Here is an 18762-nt window from a genome sequence, read left to right as displayed (position 1 = left end):
GTTTCACACATTGAAAATTAGCAGCATTAACTGATGGCCTAAATATTTGGTGGCAGATCAATTTGGACTGTTCATTATGCTTCATTAATCTGAAAGTTAACGCTGACTCAAAATGGGAGCAGCTCAGCAATTAGGTAAAAGCTTGCAGTGATGCCAGTGATGGTTACTAGGATGATTTTACCTATTTTGAGGGAATAATCTATTTAACAAAATTCCTAAATGTGGTTCAAATGAAAAAGTAATGATTTTGAAAACACCAGAATAATTGCTTTCAACTTTTCATCAATTAATAATGTATATCTTTTGTGTTAGCATCTTTAAAAAAGGAATTCAAAAATCTAGATTTCTCCCTGTTCCACCCAAGATATAAATCCCACTTAGCATTCTTTAGGGTAAGATTCAAAGTCTGACTGCATGTCTCAAAGACTATCTCAGTAATTCTGAGAAGCAGAGAACTTCAGAGGTGCAGAGAAGTTCATCCCACCATGCCTATAACATTGCAAGTACGGAATCTTCCCGAGAAGTGAGAAGAGTGGTTTCAAGCCTCTGCTCTCAGACAGAAAGAATGAAGATCTGAAACCAACACGTATGTTAACTCTTACACCTCCATTTCCAGTTCCAGTAATGGACAGCACAAACTAAACAGTTGCCACATTAATTTTTTTTTTTTTTTAGTTCAAAGAAATCTATTCTACAGAAGCCATTAAACAAGATATAAGAGATAAGAAGGGGCTGGGGAAAATTCTGGGTTTATTTTCAAGCTCTTTGACATAAAAAATATCCGTGCTGGCTGATGGAGACAATTATATTCAAGTGAACTTCATATACTACATAGTCTGAAAGAAAAATATGATCTAAGGCAGAAGGCCTACTATATCTAACTTTTTACTCTAAAAAAGTAATAGATTTTCATTTCAATACGTCAGTCTGTTCTTACATGTCTGTAGTTTCAAGTGAAAATTTAAATGGAAGACAATCACAGAAACTATTACTATTCTTAGTATTTAGAAATGCTGAGTATGTAATAACTTAATTCCTCAGGAAAGCACTTAAGTTGTAATTTAAACGGGTGGGATAATGAAACTGATAGGAAAATTCTGTATAGCTATCCTTCATAAAGCATTCAGAGATACTAGTAGCTTAAAAATATTTTAAAGTTTATGCTTTTATGTTAAATCCTGCAAAAAAAAAATTACATTAGCATGTCTTGTGCTCAGGTAGGTTCCTCTACAACTGCAATTTTGTAGCACTATGATGACATCCAGTGGTTAGGAGGATAAACTTAGCTATGTTTTCTCTAGGGGTGCCAGTTTTAATGCAATTGGAACTTAGTCTGCTCCCAGGGAAAAGCAAACAATTTTAACCAGCTTTCTCCATAACAAATACAGAAACAATGACAGCCACTTTTCATCTAAATTAACCTATAAATAAATTTTTATTATTCCAGTAGTTGATGTTGAATGTTTCAGGCAACAAGGAAAGAGGCAAAAAAGCAGGTATCAACTCTGGCTGGTTCTTTTCTGTATTTCTTGATATTCAGTTCAGGCTCTCTAAATGCTGGGAACAGAACTGTTGACATGACACTGACAGGACAGTAACCCTGCAGCAGACATCAATAGCATCCCTGGTTTCCTTCTACTATGATGACTTTCTGATTAGTCAAACTTTCTAACAATCATACTTTAAAACTTACTGTCTTTATTTCTTCTGGCATTACTCTTACCTGTTTTGGCATCTTTCCACTCTTCAGATAGAAAGGTTTTTGACTGGATAGTGTATTTAGAAATAGGACTATGATTGTCTGTTCCACGACTCCAGGTAAGTGCTACAGCGGTGTCTCTAATTTCTTCTACTCTTATACCTCCAGGGGGGCCTGGAGGACCTGGAAAAAGAAAAAAAAAAAAAAAAAAAAAAAAAAAAAGAGATAGTACAATTAACAAATTAAATAGGCTGAAAATATTAAAGTTCATCAACTTTTAATACTCTATGGAATGATTCAGAGGACAGCTGCTCTTGCATTTTATAACTACAAAAACTTCCATGATTCCTGCCTAATCAATACTGAGATAATTTTAAGTGCAAAGATGATACTTTGAAAATGTTGCTGCTCTTTTTACCAAACAAACTGAACTCAGGAAAAATCCCAAAAACTTCTCCTTCTCAAATTCCATATGGGCCCTGGCTTCAAGTTATGTGGAAAACCCTGTGACTTATTTTGGAGAAAAATCATACCGCAAAAGAGATTTCTATAGATCTCTTCCCATTTTTGTTGGCCTTCATATTACCCCAATGTGGTAAACCCCTCATCAGGTTCCAAGCTCCTACAAAATTCTGGTTTTGTTATTGTGCTTCTCTTTTATATGGTACACAGTTATCTGATACATATTAACTGTTGTGTAAAAACAGATACATTAGGACTACTGAGATGTATTTTCTGCTTCAACATTCAGAGATAATAAAATGCCAACATGATTCAGATAATTATCCAACAACCTGATTGAACAAGTCCCAGAGAATATTAAAAACCCCAACAATACCATAATATATTTCTCTGCACTATTTACAGAGAAACCACAGAGAATCAAAACAAAACAACATAAAAGAAGGGAAGGAGATTTCTACATCAAATCTAAACACACAGTGTGCCAAATATATTTTCATCTTCTCTTGAGCCCTTTATTTTCTCCATACAGTTGAGCCAAAGGACTCAAATTAAATTAACTGAAACAAAAACATACTAGTTTATGTTGCTGTTCCTTGGTTTCAATGAATATAACCTTCAAGCAATCAATTTCATTTCTTGGATCTCCCTTTCAAGGTAAGGACTAAATACCTCACTGCACAGGGAATCAGCTTCTTAGTCTTCACAAGGATGCAGGAAGTAGAAATTGTTGTTAAGAGATGATTTTTAAGATGAGGGTTGTTGGTTAACTCCCCACCTTGGTAACATGCATATTTCCTATCCCAGCTCAAAGGACACACACAGGTAAGGTCTGATGAGAGACCCCTTCTCCTGCAAGACTGTTTGCTTCAGAAGCCCTCAGGCTGGAAGGTATGGAAAGGTTCATCAGTCCCAACAACTTTCCTTCTTTCTTCAAAAGATACCTCTTACAGCTTCTCACTTCACCATCAGCTTCTGAAAATGGCATGTCTCAGGAAACACCAAGGGCCACAGGAAAAGGAAAAGGCTCCATAGGAAAGCTGGTACTGGACCCACAATTAACCCCAAGGTTGGTAGTTGCTTTAGCAATGGGGCACGGTTCCACTGGGTCCAAGTATAGTGGGCAGAGCCAGGTGTTGATATGGTAGTCCCAGGTACCAAGGACAGTCAGCTGGGTGCATCCAGGTGACAAACTGCTGCATATATCCAAGCAGTCCATCCAGGAGGCAGCTACCCACAGCACAGGCCTGAAGCACATCCAGGAGGCATTCCACATTCCAGAGCTGGAAGCCAGCATGTCAGTAATACTGCCCCAGTGGGGCCGACACAGGGCTGCTAAGGTCTGTGGGTGCATGCAGGGGCTGCAGTCTTCGGTGGACTAACATCACTAACAATTTAAACAAGATCACATAGAACAATCAATATGAACTGTTAAATTGTTGTGTGGACTGACAAAACATCTTCATGTGCCGGCAGTGACAGTGGCTATCCTTTACCACGCCACTGATGACATGCTCTGGAACATAGCTCTTTGTTTTCATACTCTGCTGCTCCTCTTCCTTACCAAAGCATTGAAACTACCATCCCACATTTGTCATATGACATACTCTTGGCCTGGTAAGATGCTGAGTCTCATACTCACAAAAAAGACAGTCATAAGTAGAACTGTGTTCACTGTTTTAAAATCCGAATTTTGAGAACAAAAAAGAGTGCTAATTTCTTCTACAAAATAGTCTCTGAGAAATGCTAATTACTGGGTTGGAAGGGGAATCAAAAGCTTGATAAAGCACCTTGTAGTTTAATTTTTAAAAGGAATTGCTTACATAATACTAAGGCACATGAACAGACCCTTTGCAGAGCTGTTCTGCAGTTTCATCACTTACCATATTTGCTTTGACATATTATCCAAAATTGATGACATTTCATGAGCTGCTAATACCCAGCAAAAAATTAAATGCAGAAATATTCAACTGCACAACAACCTGAGATAACAGAAGTTCATAACCATGACACTAGTTATACTTCAGCTGCTACACAGCTCTGTGGTGTGACTCGAATCTGGGGCAAAACACAACAGCAAGGCAACTGAATGTTCAAGTTATATCAGTTCTGAATTATCAGCAAAACAGAGCATTAGCACCTCAGAATGTGTTATGCCCACAGGCATAAAAGAGAGCAAAATGCCCAAAGGACATTAACTCATGCTATTAAATCTTCACATTGTAACAGATCTTGTAGGATGCATACTGTATGATCAAGAACAGCATTTTGAGACTGGAGTAACACTTAACAGACACAAATCAGACAAAAACTGAGTGATAAATATAACCTCAGATGTCTTGGTTTCTGTAATTTGACAGAATCCTTTTAATGTAGGCCTCATATTATACACAAAATCCATACAGCTTTATGAAAAATGAGAAGTGACTTAGAAAAGCATCCAGGAGATACATTGAAATTATCCTGGAAATCCATTTTTAATAATGAACACTAAATTAAACTATCTAAAAATTGCTTTCACATAAGGAAAACACCCATAATCAAAAAATCCTTATTTCTTTTCAGGAAAACACATACTCAGATCTCTAAATGTCTGCAACCAAATCAGTACCCTGAGTAGACTTTTATGACTTTGCTCATTTATGCACTTCTCATTTTAATTTCTGCCATCTGTTGATGAGAAATTACATATCCTAAACAATCAGAAACACTCCTATCTTGGTGTCTTGTCTAGGTGAAAACTAGCCACATTTCTGTATTACCTGGAGAAGCTTACCTCTTACCACAAGGTCAGCTGAAGCTGAGGAGTTGTCCACAATTGTCTGAGCAGTGCACATGTACCTCCCTGCATGCCGCAGCTGAACATTTTTAATCAGCAGCTCACCATTGGATTTAATCTGTCACAAAAACAACACTTAGTGAAACGGGTAAACATCCCTGTGCAGCTATGTGATACTTGTCTACACATCCCTCCCAACTGACTTACAGAGGCTGTTATTTCTAAAAAGAAACTGTTTTCTTAGAGGATGGGTCACCCTCAAACCTAGATCTGACTTATAGGACAGCTGAGCAAAGTATCCCATTTCCTGAGGAGCTGCTGCTCTTTACTGGACATGAAACAGTTAGACACCTTAGTAAATTGTTATTAAAATGTCAACATTTCCCTCTTTAAAGCCCGTATCTGAGAACTAAATTGAGTAAGGAATTTGTTCATAAACCACAGTTATATGATTTTTCTGCACCATTACTTGCTTTTTTTAAACACATTGGCAGGATAGCATGTCATGGAGTCCTACTAACAGAACAGGAATGCTGTTCGGCTCTTCCTTTTTAATCCTGTGGCAGTACCTGAGCTTTTACCTCAAAAAGGCTACAAGCACAGCCTAAACAAAGATGCACCAAGACCTGTCCTGTACTCCTCTATCCTCCCTTGCTACTGAGGCCCGTGTCAGGCTGGACATGCTCAACTCTCACTGCTCCTTGGCAAACAGCAGGACCCCAGGGAAGCAATTGACCTTTCAACAAGGCTCATACACTCATCATCCCAGACCCTAATTCTTCCTTAACACTCTTTACCAATGTCAGACTATTAGGATACGCAGATGGTTATGTGGGCCACTGGCTACCTTTGCCTGTACAGAGAGACAAACAGAATATAGTATTTTCATCCTATGACACTTCTGAGCAACCAGATGTGCATCTGTAAAACAATGAGTGGAATAGAGACCACTATGTGCACCACAGCTATTTCTTAATGAAAAACACATTTTATGCGAAGATTGTAACTTAAGTGCTAAAAAATAACTCACTTAAAATATTTTGCTTATACATCCTGCATTTTATTCCAGAAAAAGATTACTAGGCTAAATCAACGTGCTAATCTTAAAGGGATTTCACTAAAAACCCAAATGTCCTCACCAAAATACATCTGAACTTCCATGGGAGTAAAAGTGCTACAAAAAACATAATACATGGATTTATAGCACACTTTTTCAACAGGGGCAACATTCAGATTTCCTCATTCACTGAGAATTGTTCAAAAATATAACTGAAACACACTCTCCCCCCACAAAAAAAAAAAATCAAATATTGAGATAATTCACTGCAATCCATAGACCTTTACATGCAGGAATAAAAGCAATACAGAAGCAAAATGGTATGTACAAAAAAGAAACTGCAAAAATATTTATATAAGAACTAGTGCTATCATCATCATAGATGCTGGGTAACAAAAAAGACCTTTGAGACAATCTTGAATATTATGGGCTGCTTCTCAGCATTCAGAAGAAATGAAAAAAAGCTAATGCCATCCAGTTTATGTTTCCTGATTGAAAAGGATGAGGGGAGAAAGTAAGGGTAAATATTTTCCAAATGCTCTGAAACTAGAATGAGAGCTTATATAGTCTACATTTAGCGGAGATTAAAATACCCAGATAACACAACCCTTTTCCCTTCCAGACTCCAGTGAGGATTTTGGTTGCCAGCTTAAATTTCTTTTGGCATAAAATTTCAGCACAAACTGAAATCTGTTAGCACCAATTTTTTTTAGGTCCAACATAAGAATTCACATATTTAAGAACTTACTGTGGTAAATAATTGGATGAAAGAAGAATCAAGCACACATGAAAGAAAGAGTGCTTGACTCTGGCTAGCAATACTTCAGCTGACTGCCTTACAGGGCCAGCAAGAATGGCAGGTTACACTGTGCCTTCTCTCTTTTTGACTGAAAAAATGCTGCTAGCAAGGATCAAACAGATCTGCTGGAGCAGTGAACAATCCAGTATTCCTGATACATTCCAGATAATTTCTCTCTTAGTTATTATTAAACTATTTCCATGTGGATATATATATATATTCACACTTTTCACTCAAGACAAACATGGCTTTTAATTTGATTTTTCAACATGCATGCATCCTACAGAGATGAGGAGAGTCTGGGATAGTGTCATTCCTGCGCTTATGCCTCCCCAGTTTACTCATGAGGACTCCAAGAAGACTGCTGTCACAGACAACATCCTTTGAAAATCTGCTGGAATTACTGCATAAGTGAACATTGTCTGGCTGAACACCTGACTAATCACATGTGAGCCCTACAGCGGGCTGAACAATTCTGGCAACAACTTCCAGGGAGAAAAATCAGTCAGAGTGTCAGTAGTTCTATGGGAACAAAGAAGGCAGCTAGTTGCTCCTCTGTCCTCCAAAAACTTACAATAAGAAGCTATAAAAAAATCACACACTTTGATATTTCAGCTCCTGTTTTTAATTTGGTTGTTGGTTTTTTGGTGTGTGTTTTTTTGTTTGTTTGTTTTTTGTTTTTTTAATTCTGCTCTTATTGGTTTTGGTTTTAATAAAAAAGACAAACATTTCCCTATTTGACTGCTGTGTATTGGTTCATTAACACTAAATGTCATCCTAGAAAGAACCACAGTGCCTGTGATTCTCTGATAATTACTTGCATTTTTATCTGCAAATAAAATTAAGCAAATGCTGAGAAAAGCAATAAGGTTTAGAAGCAGACCAGAATTCTCATCATCATATTATTACTTCAATAGCAAATAATTGCAAATTCTTACTGGGGCTAGTATTCATTTCTGTATTAACACTTTAATTGAAATAATTTATTGTATTTAATAATGATGTGCCCATATACTTGCTCTAACAATAATTTCCCTTATGGGAACTTGGGTCATATAGCCTAAATGATGAAAAAGAGATGGAAAAATGTAACATAATTTTAAAAATAATAAAAAAATCATAGATATGGTGTTGTGTCTTGTTGCTTCAGAAGCTGTCCTGGAGCAAGGCTTTATGCAGTTGGTAATGAAGCTTTCTATACCTCAGAAGAAGCCTAAGTTCATGGTGGTAAAAGAAGAGCTTACCAAGCAAATTAAAGAGCACAGGCATCAGCGAATTCTGTCCACAAATTAGATATGAATGTACTGAATGTTTTCATCCAAAAACCTCAGCTTGGCTATGTTTAAAAATGCCTTCCTTAACTCAGAGAAGACTGAATCACAGACTGGAAATAGTTACAGCAATACTCACAGATATTCCAAGGGTATCTGTGGTTCACCACTCAGTATTTACCAAGTTTCAAGTAAATACTTGCATCATATAAGCCCTATATTTATGATTTAATAGTGATGTCAAAAATAGCATTCTATGACCTATTTCTGATAGTCACTGTTTTTTTTGACCACCACCTTTGCCAGGGCACTAAATTGCTGAAAGCCATCAGAATGTGCCCCTGTACAATTAAGTATCATTTACAGGAATCTAGTGATTTGATTGAAAACAGTGTCTATCTACTTTTGTTGGGCCCTCAGAGACAATAAGGTAACTTCTGTTAATATAAAACTTACATGCACTTTGTAATACAAAAGTTAACTTGGCAGAAATAGAAGAACCTGGTAAGCAGAGACAGAGTATTTTTTTTTAATTCAGGTCCTAAAATAAGACATCTGAGCTTCAGCATTGTTTAATACACAGTAGATGTAAAATGGTAAGAGAATCAATAGGAAGTAATCCAGAAGAGATGGGATTCTTGGTGATGAGATCAGTTTGTCCAAAGCTAGAAATACCATTAAAAATCTTCCTCTACTACCTGTATCTAGAATTATTAACTCTAAATGAGCTCATGTTTGATCCTTCTGGTACAGAATTAGCTGAGTGGTTGCTAAAACCAGAAGAGATAATCCAACAGCTGTTGAGGTATGTTAATGTAAATGTGATTATAGATATTTTCTTGCTATTGACATCAGAGACATAGGGACAGCACCACCAGTGCAACACTACTGTCTTAATCCTATTCACCTGAGACCTTATTTTGTCTTACAAGCCATAGTTACAGATAAATAAAAAACTCAGCAGGATAATGATGACAGTCATTCCCACTAAAGAATCTTTTCCTTCAGTGAGCTACATTTATATGTAAAGAATATACAGTGTTAATTCTACGCTTCAGATGTGGACCAGGAAGTATTTCCAACAAATGTATTATTATTCTTCTCTGTTCAGCATACCCCTGAAAATTCCTGAGGACGCTGTGCTTTGTACCAGCATCCTTTTGGTAATGGCCTTGTTATTTCACTTATAACAGCATAAAAAGCCTAGGCACTTGCTCACTTATGCTCATGGCTCACAGCTTTATGGCTGATGACAAAAATTCACAATACACTGCAAACTCTCAGTAGTGTTCACACCTGGCTTTCCTAGCTTCTGCTATCTAACTACAGATGGTACATGAATTTTGGTAGCTTGGTAAGTCTTACAAGCACATAAACGGTAGAGTCAAACGCTTTTGTGGTGTATTTTTTAATTCTAGCACAGAAGTTGGTAGATCTTCTAAACTATTCTTTGTGCTGTAAGTAGAATAAATTTCCTCAAAGGCTTCTGCCAGAGCAAACTGCTTGTTGGTTTCACTCTCAGCATTATATCTTCTGCTTTCCTTCCCCTCCTTGCTCTTAACCACTGACTCCATCCATCACATTCCATGCTCAGTAGGTTTTTATTAGGCCATTGCCTCTAAATATTACTCCAAACCTACCCAAAATTGGGTAGCTTTGGAATAATATTTAGAGTGACTTTCAGGTCACTCATGTCTAAAACAATATCAAGGCACTGAAAGCAGGGTATTGAGACAGTACCTTGAGAGTCCTGGCACTCTCTTCCATAAAAAAACAGTAAGCAGTTGATTTGGTTGGTCATGCTTCATTAACAATCAGATGTCACCTTAATATGTTCAAACACTGTACTAAATGAGCTCACTACAACTCCGGCTCTGTTCTAGTCCATAAGTAACCACTTCTTCCTAATCAGTGCATAACTGAGCTTTCCTATTTTGATTTCAACAACAAAGTGACTTGTTACTGGGTGAGGGAAAGGCTGCGGATGTTGTCTGCTGGAATTTAGGAAAGCCTTTGACACCATTTGCCACAGCATTATCCTGGAGAAATTAGTTTCCTGTGACTTGGATGGGTGGACTGTTGCTGGGAAAAAACTGGCTGGATGGCCAGGCCCAGAAAGTAGTGGTGAATGGAACTGCATCCAGCTGGTAGCTGGGCATCAGTGGGGTTCTCCAGGGCTCAGTCTTTACTCGCAATCTGAATGAGGGGATCAAGTGCATGCTCAGTGAGTTTGCAGATGACATCAAGTTGGGCAGGAGTGTTGGTCTGCTGGAGGGCAGGAAGGCTCTACAGGCTGGATCAATAAGCCAAGGGCAGGTCAATGCCTTGTATGAAGTTAAGACCAGGTGCAGGTCCTCCACTTGGGTCACAACAACCCCAGGCAGTGCTACAGGATGTGGGAAGAGTGGCAGGAAAGTGGTCTGGTGGAAAAGGACCTGGAGGTGCTGGTTGACAGCAACTGAACATGAGCCAGTGTGTGCCCAGGTGACCAAGAAGGCCAATGGCATCCTGGCTGGTATCTGAAAAAGTGTGGCCAGCAGGACCAGGGCAGTGATTGTCACTCTGGTGACACTGGTGAGGAGGCACTTCAAGTACTGTGTTCAGTTTTGGGTTCCTCACAGCAAGAAAGACATTGAGGTGCTGGAGCAAGTCCAGAGAAGGGCAAAGAGGCTGGTGAAGAGGCGGGTGCACACGCATGATGAGGAGCAGCTGAAGGAACTAGGGGTGTGTTACAGGGGGGGAAAACTACAGGGGTGTTCAGCCTGGAACACAGGCAGAGGTGGGACCTTATCACTCTTTACAACTACCTAAAGTAGTGAGGTGGGGATTGGTCTCTTCTCCCAAATAACAAGGGAAAAAATTCTCCATGGAAAAGGTTTTAGGTGTTGGAACAGGCTAGCCTAGGAAGTGGTTGAATTATCAACACTGGAGGTATTTAGATGTGGCACTTAGAGATATGGTTTAGAGGTGGACTTCACAGTGCTGGGTTAACAGTTAGACTTGATGTTCTTAAAGGTCTTTTCTATCCTAAACTGTTCTATGATTCTATAATTTTACCTAAATATTTTACTTCAATTCTTCAGTTCTTTTGAACTTTCTATTAATTTTCTGGTCTGCACCTGGAGCTAGACTAAACACTCTGCAAGGAGGATTACCAGGGAAAGTAATGAAGAAAAATGGAAATTAAAATCCTTGGACATTTTCTGCTGCAGGTAACAGTGGAACCATAGACTCACAGAATAGTTTGGGTTGGAATGCAGATTTATACAATAAAACTAAGTGTCTCCATAGCAATTTATTGAAGTAGGAGCATGCAGTAGAAAAACTTTGTCTATCCATGTCAGCCAACAAATGGCAATTTAAAATAATGTACAAAAACCAGGCTGCTGTAAATCTGTACTCCTCTAATATGACTTTTATAATTTAACTTGTTCATTGTTTATAAAACCATCAGTTTTGGAGAAGAAACAAACAAAGTGTTTGATAAACACTTTCTCCAATCTATAATTCATCTCACCACTTTCAGAAATCTGAAGTGTGAATTTTGGTATTTGGACCTTTAACAATTAAATAAAGAAACGGGTTCTTCCATTTGTGTTGCACTTAAATGAAAAGTACCTGTCTGGCTGTGTATGTCCAGAATATTATAAGTATCATCCTAGAACACTGTAAAGCTTTCTGTACTTCAAAGAGAGATAAAGTCAGAGAAATAATATTTGCATAAGAAAAAAGCAAGCTTTTCAGTATTCAGAGTTACACTACTACAAGTTAACCACAAGAGAGCTGCAAGGATAGAGAGGTGGTTATGCACAGACACCTTGGATTCAGAAGCTACTTCAAAGCTGGACAGAGCCTGAGCTATGGGTCCTGCAAGTTCTATGCTGAATGTATTTTTCTGCCTTTTGCCATGTCCCTGCACGTATGAACACTGGGGAGAACACTGCAAACTCAGAATTCACACTTCAGAGTCAATGTGGATTCAGCAGGTTTTGCTTCCTGCTCTGTAGCACTCATAACACTGAGGTGTGTCAGCATCATCTTGAGAAATGCCCCTTCATATGAGAAAATGTGCGGAGGTAGCAAGTCAGTTGTCTCTGTGACAAAATGAATCACCTGGCTTTACTGTACCTTTCCATCACTTACTCTTTCTTTGAATACTTAAAGAAGAAAGCTATTAGCAAGCAGGTCAACTTCCTGAACACTTGTACAGCAATTCAATTTAACTTATTAAAGATAAAATGGTGATAAAAATATCAGCGTTTCAGGTTCACTGATTTGAAGATTCCATTTGACTCTTTGGAAGCTAACCATTTCTTTTTTTTTCTTTCTTTCCCCTCCCCCCTACCCCCCCCCCCTTTACATACTGCTGTCACAGGAAATGAAAACAGAACTGACAAATGTCCTTTTGAGAAATTAGTTTTAGTATTAATGTAATGCAAATTAGCTTTGCCTTCAGCAATGATTGAGATACCAAAGCTTGCATTTATAAGAATTATGCAGGTGTTTACCTGTATTTAATTAGAATTTCACTATGTCTATATGACAATAATAATAGTATTTTGATAACTGGAATAAATGTGGCTCTATCAAGTTTCAGCAACTTGATCTGCATAGTTTCATAAATGAATAGCGATATTATCAGAGGGACAGATGAGGATCCTTCATGAACAGGAAATTATACACATGCTTCATATACCCAGAAATCTTAATATACACAGTGGAATATATTTTTCTTTTGTGTTTGTGAAGTGCTCGTGAGCATGTTTCAAGCTCAGCAGCTTGGGCTGCTGCTGTCAGGTGTCAACCAGCTCATCCTTTACATCCAAGAGAGCCTGAGCAAACCTGCCACCCAGTGACTTCAGCTCAGAATTGCCAGGGAGAGGAATCTGGCAGGAGAAAAAGAGAAAATCTCTTTACTTGCCCAGGAAGGAGAAAAACCCTTAATGCAACAATACAATAACAAATGAATGGATGAGAAATACAGAAACTGCATATTCGTCTTCATTACATCCTACATAAACCATTGGATTTTCTGAATTTGTTAAAGATTTCTGCATTTGTTACTACTTAAGCACTGAACCACCTAATACCCACAAATGCAGACTTCAAATGCAATCCTACTGTCTCCTCTGCCCCAGATAAAGACCAAGGTAGATGTGGAAGAGTAACAAAGACTATTTGCAATTGCTTTGCATTTGAAAGCCCAGAATTAAGGCTTTAAGGAATGCAAAACAAGAAGATGCCTCTGCTAAAAGAATTTCTATCAGTTTTGACAGATCAAATGCAAAACAAAGAAATATTCTTCAGGAGGAAGGATATCCTTTAGGGTATCCTGAAGTAAATTTATTGGTATTTAGATCTAAACTACTTAAAGGTCTAACTGAATTAAGAGTTCTTCATCTTCTTTTGAATCCCGTGGAGTAGCCATCCCTATATCTATTGAAAAAGGAAACATTCCTGCACAAGATTCAACACACACCTGAAGAGAAGCACCTCTTTCTCTCCCTCTGTAGACCACAGAAAGTTTGTAGAAAGCAAGGCAATCTAGAAAAGTTAGGGCAATTTGGTTTTGAAATTAAGCACTTCAATAAAGGGTCTAAAATACTGTGGAGATAATCAGAATTTGAGATGAGGAGTCCAGGACCACTGGCTGTCTTGAAGATGAAACAGGTAGCTGGGAACAAAATAGTGTCAATCTTCTAAGATAATTGCACATTTTCTGAGGGCCTTATTTTGTCCCATATTTGTCAACTTGAAATGCTTTGCTAGAAAGTGCCCTAAAAGCAGGAGTAAATTTCAGAATTAATTTCCCCTAAAAGAAAAAAAAAAAAAATCCAGTTCACTTCTATTTTCATTATTTAGAGGAAAGCGCAAAAGTATATATCAGTGATATAAAACTTTTTGTTTAACATGTTCAACACAAGATCTACAGATGGCGAAAGCTCAGATTCTTTTCTCTTGCACAACAAACTGTTCTGATAAAGCCATTTTTATTGTCCTTCCACATCAAAATAACAGATTCATCAACACTTTCAGTCTGCATTTCTGTTCTATGGAACAAAGTTCTTTGTGTGACATCTGTCAGGTAACTAAAGGCAATCAACTAAACAAAATATAATACAGACTGATTTTATTTGCTCTTTTACAAGAAGTAACTTTACAGGGGCTCTACTCTTTAAGCTCTTATTTTGCCTGACACTCAGACTCATTCCAGTCTTTATCTAAGGACAAACTAATGCAATTTGGAGGCAATTCAAGCTTTTTCAAGGTATTCCTATGCATTAATTATTCTACCAGAGTGTAAATATAGACCTATCAAAATTGTGACTTAATAGCCACCTGCAGGAAATGTTTTGAAAGATGCCAGTGTACTGGAGAATAACTACATACTTAGGTGTATGTATGTTATGTAGGTGAAGTTATGTAGATACCTACAATAACTGAGGCAACACAAAATTTGGTGCAGACTACTTGCTACCCTGCTACTGAGTGTAGCCATAGCCTTTCAGGAGATTTATTGCAGAAAGGAGTGTACGACTTTGGTTTGAACATTTATCAGCTGATCTTCTACTGGCTTGTTGGACAAGGACATGTTCTCTCACTGAAAGGGAGCAGTGTGGCTTCTTAACTATGTCTTACAACTCAGCAAATGAGCAGGTTGAGGCAACTCTTGACTCCTCAAAGGGTTGTTTTGTTCCAAATCAGACTAAAATATTGACACTTTAAACATTTTTCACATGGAGATAAACAGATACTGAAAGCAAAAAAAGAAATCTCTTGGTCCATGGAAAATCAGATAATATTGCCAGCCTAGGAGAAGGACTCTTCAGGGGGCACTGGTACATCATTTTAAACACAGAGCTGAAACTAAATGTGGTCCCTGGTGTTCCCAGACACTACAATTACCATTAGCAACCTTTTCTCTCCACACTCACCACAAAAAAAAAAAAAAAGGTATCTAAGCATGAGGATTTTTGTATAATTCAAATTTAAAGAATAAGTATTTACACAAGTAGGCAACCACTTGGAGGTTACTGAATATTGGGCAAATCAGCATGTGATTAGACATAACAAGAAAGGATTTCTAATAGAGATATTAATTTTAAATAAACCTGATAGAAAACTCTAAAAGCATAACCATACATGCTAATACAAAGGAACTATGATTGTTCTATATGCCAAAATGAGTGTCTTTGTATTAACTTGTTTAGCCTTCTCATAAACTGTTCTTCCTCAGTGTTTACAGACTGTTTGACTCCTACCCACCACCTGGCCCAGTTTTGTGCCAAATTCCAGAAATGTTGATGATAAAAACATGGGTAAGTAAAAATGAATGCATATGCAAACTTTTTTGAGGTAATTTGCACCCTGTTTACAATCAGGCTGTCTACTTACCAGCTATTTTCACTAATAATCAGAGTGGGATTTATCTGAGGTATCAAAATACTTACATCAATTTAGATATCTGATTTCAGGTATCTGTCTGCAAGTGTCTTTTTGTCTGTAAGGTGTCTGAATTGTAATTCTATTTTATGTTCTTGGCCTATTGGACCCGAACTGACACAGAAAAGAAAACTATTCACAAAAAAGAAAACTTGCTTTTCATGTATTAAATAAGGACGTACAGCATCTTACCATAACATTCCGTTCATAATGTTCATGTTCTTTCTCAAAATCTATTACAAAGCCATTTAGAGACCAAATAAATGTCAGGTCTAATGTGGGATCATGGGATGCAATGCATTGCATGGTAGCATTCTCTCCAACGGTGACATCAACATTCAACGGAGCTAAAGTAATCCTTGTAGCTTCTGTAAAGTTAATGGCAAACATGGAAAATTCCAATAAATTAATATTTATTCAAATATAAATAACTCAGCTCCATAACTGTTTGATCATACATTAAACCACTCCCTCAAAGTCTAGTTTACATGTTATTCATACAACTACATTTCAAAGGACCAAACTTCTTCTGTCTAGTTGTTTAAATCTCTGAATCACAATATAACTATTCTTATTCATTGACTATATCTCAAGAAGAAAAATGACAGATGATTAATCTTACGTGACTTGTGTTGCATTTCTTGTTTCAATTATAGTATTTCCTATGTTTTAAAACTTGTCTCTTTAATGAATTAAAAATTCTACTTGGTTAGGCTGACTCAGATTTTCACTAGAGCATTGTAGGGATTGTGATCTTAATTTATCTACTGAGAAACAATATAATGCATAACAAATTGTGTAGATTCCCTCTCCTTTGTGAAAAAGAAGAGAAAACAATACAAGAAAAGGAAGAAAGCACATCAGCATTGAGCTGTCACATCCAGCATGATTTCTGGAACCGAGGTTAAAAACTTATTTGACAAATGACTCTTCCACTATCAGTGGTACTTGACACAGGTCTTACAGAATGCTGTCCTTCCTGTCTGTAGTCTACAGTTATTTGGTATTTGACATCATATTTAAAATACACAATTAAGGATATCAGTATTCAATCAGTAAATAAAAATACTGATAAAGGAAGGTAATTTAGAAGTGCAATCATACGGATATATGCCCTTATCTAAAAAATTTCATATGCATTTCTTTAACAGCAATGCTCTCTCAAACATGCTTATACCACCACAACACCAAAACTATCACCAAAACAAACAAATAAACAAACCAACAAAACAAAACAAACTCCCTACAAAACAAAAAGCCACCACACTAAGGAAGGTCATCAGGAGTCCCACTTCTCTGAGTCATGGCCCCAGAATCACACCTTAGCATGAGTGCTAAGCTGCCAAATAAAGGGAATGCATTAAAATATGTCAATTTAATGTATCTTGTTTAGTAATCTCTTATGGAAAAATCAGCCCTGAAAATAGAGATACAGTGTAAGAACTGATGCAAACATACCCAGTTTCAACTAAGCAATATGCTTTAAAAGCATAAATTCAGTGTTAATGAGCAACTAAATTAGAAAGATGTAGAGCAGCTTGAAAAAGCAGCGCAATGCTGAACAAGAAGTCATTTTGAACTAAGGGATTGTGCCCAAAACAAATGAATGCAATTCTGAGGTTTACCTGTCATTTCTAGAACACCAGTGCTATTGGCTTTTCCTCGGTTATTTTCTGCAAAACAGGTATAGCGACCTTCATCCAGCTTTGTGACATTGATAATTTCCAGGCTCCCATCATCCCAGATACGTATGCTATGGAAAGTGCAAAAAATAGCTAAGAGAAATTAAGTTCTATATTAGAAAGCACTGCTTCCTGTAGAACTGCAGTAAATAAAAGAACAAACCACAAACATAATTTGAAAGCTCACATCTAACTACTGGATTTATAAACACGCCTACAGCAAAAAATATTTAAAAAGACTGTGGCATGATTAGATGTCTCAGATTGCTGGAGCAATAGAATGTACTTCTTTTCACTTGTTCAAGTATTTTTCTTAGAGTTTTATAATACAACTCAATTCTTAAACCAGACTGGGTAAAGTTGGATACCCTGCTAACTCTTAGAATCCATACGGGCAGCAACATTTTGGCGTATTCTTTTCATGAAGTTACACATTCTCCTATCCCTGAAATCTGCAAAATGGAGAATCATCCTATGCAATAGACATACAGATACATAAGGTTACATTTTTAAGGTTCAAAGTGTTCACTGACAATCAATACTAACCGGCTCCCATTTACAAGCAATTCTGTTCCTTTGCTCCAGGAGAATTTTGGTTTAGGAGCAGCTTTAGGTTTGCATTCAATGATTACACGCCCTCCTTTAGCTGCTAAGATTTTCTTCTTCATAGGGTTCAGTTCAAAAGTAGGAGGTGAAGCTGAAAGCAAAAATTAACACAAATTCTGCTGTTAGTGATTTTACTGCAAAATAGAATTTGTTTCCAACATACATTAAATGACAGAACTATTGAATTGTTTACAAATGTTCATTATTCAGATGCGTGAGAAAAATATTAATGATACAGAGATGCAGTTGAAGTTCGTAGTGATCTACAAGAAACAGGAAAAATCATTATGCAGTTCTGTGCTGTGCTACACTAGACATTTCTCTCTATTGATTTCTGAACTTTCATCTGAGTTTAATCTAACAAGATCAAAGTCCACTGAAAGTTCCTCCCTTTCAAAAGGCCTTTTGATCAGTCCTAATAAAATTCAGATTCCTGGAGATAAATTTCTTTAACAAGTTGCTCACTCAATCATAATTCCAGAGAATAGTTGGGTCTACTTTTCAGTGGTTTTAACCCTCTCTACAAATTAAAATTGTGTCCTTCTTATTCTTTATAGTTTTCTGTTTGGCCAGCTGGCAGTAGGTGTATTCTCAGATGTACAAGAGTATTGAGATGTGACAGTCATAAGCACCACATTTATGTCTCTGAGGTCAGATCTTTGCTTACTAGTTTTTTCTTTATTTTAAACCAAAGAAAAGAAAAAAAAAACTTTTAATTATTTTGCATCTTGGCATACCAGCAAGTTAATAATGCCAGCAAGTGTGTGCACAGCCTGAGGAAATAAAGCTACTATTTAATTACAGAAGTACAGAGCAAAACTCTGACCAATATCCACATATTGCCAACACTGACTTTTGAAAATGCACAAATAAAAGGTGTTGATTTTGTGTAAACCAAGCTGGTAGTGAGTACATAGTAATGGAAGAACAGTGTAGAATGAAGCATTGGTGTGCAATGGGTTGG

At 37.2% G+C, this 18762-nt stretch overlaps 1 protein-coding gene across 6 annotated transcripts in view; it reads right to left on the bottom strand.

Moving 5' to 3' along the window:
* Positions 1 to 18762, bottom strand: part of CNTN1 (contactin 1) — a 209817-nt gene that overhangs the window by 35297 nt on the left and 155758 nt on the right. For all 6 annotated transcript variants that reach the window (XM_030258278.4, XM_030258285.4, XM_072922138.1 and 3 more), the window contains 5 exons: positions 17739 to 17889; positions 17136 to 17263; positions 15703 to 15878; positions 4938 to 5058; positions 1724 to 1882 (listed from right to left, as the gene is read on the bottom strand). In XM_030258278.4, the coding sequence (XP_030114138.2) occupies positions 1724 to 1882; positions 4938 to 5058; positions 15703 to 15878; positions 17136 to 17263; positions 17739 to 17889 (735 nt within the window). The remainder of the gene's footprint in view (positions 1 to 1723; positions 1883 to 4937; positions 5059 to 15702; positions 15879 to 17135; positions 17264 to 17738; positions 17890 to 18762) is intronic.

This window comes from Taeniopygia guttata, chromosome 1A, assembly GCF_048771995.1.
Source record: "Taeniopygia guttata chromosome 1A, bTaeGut7.mat, whole genome shotgun sequence".
Taxonomy (NCBI): Eukaryota; Metazoa; Chordata; class Aves; order Passeriformes; family Estrildidae; genus Taeniopygia; species Taeniopygia guttata.
Note: the sequence above shows the minus strand (reverse complement) of the source record. Positions and strands in the feature narration are given on the sequence as shown.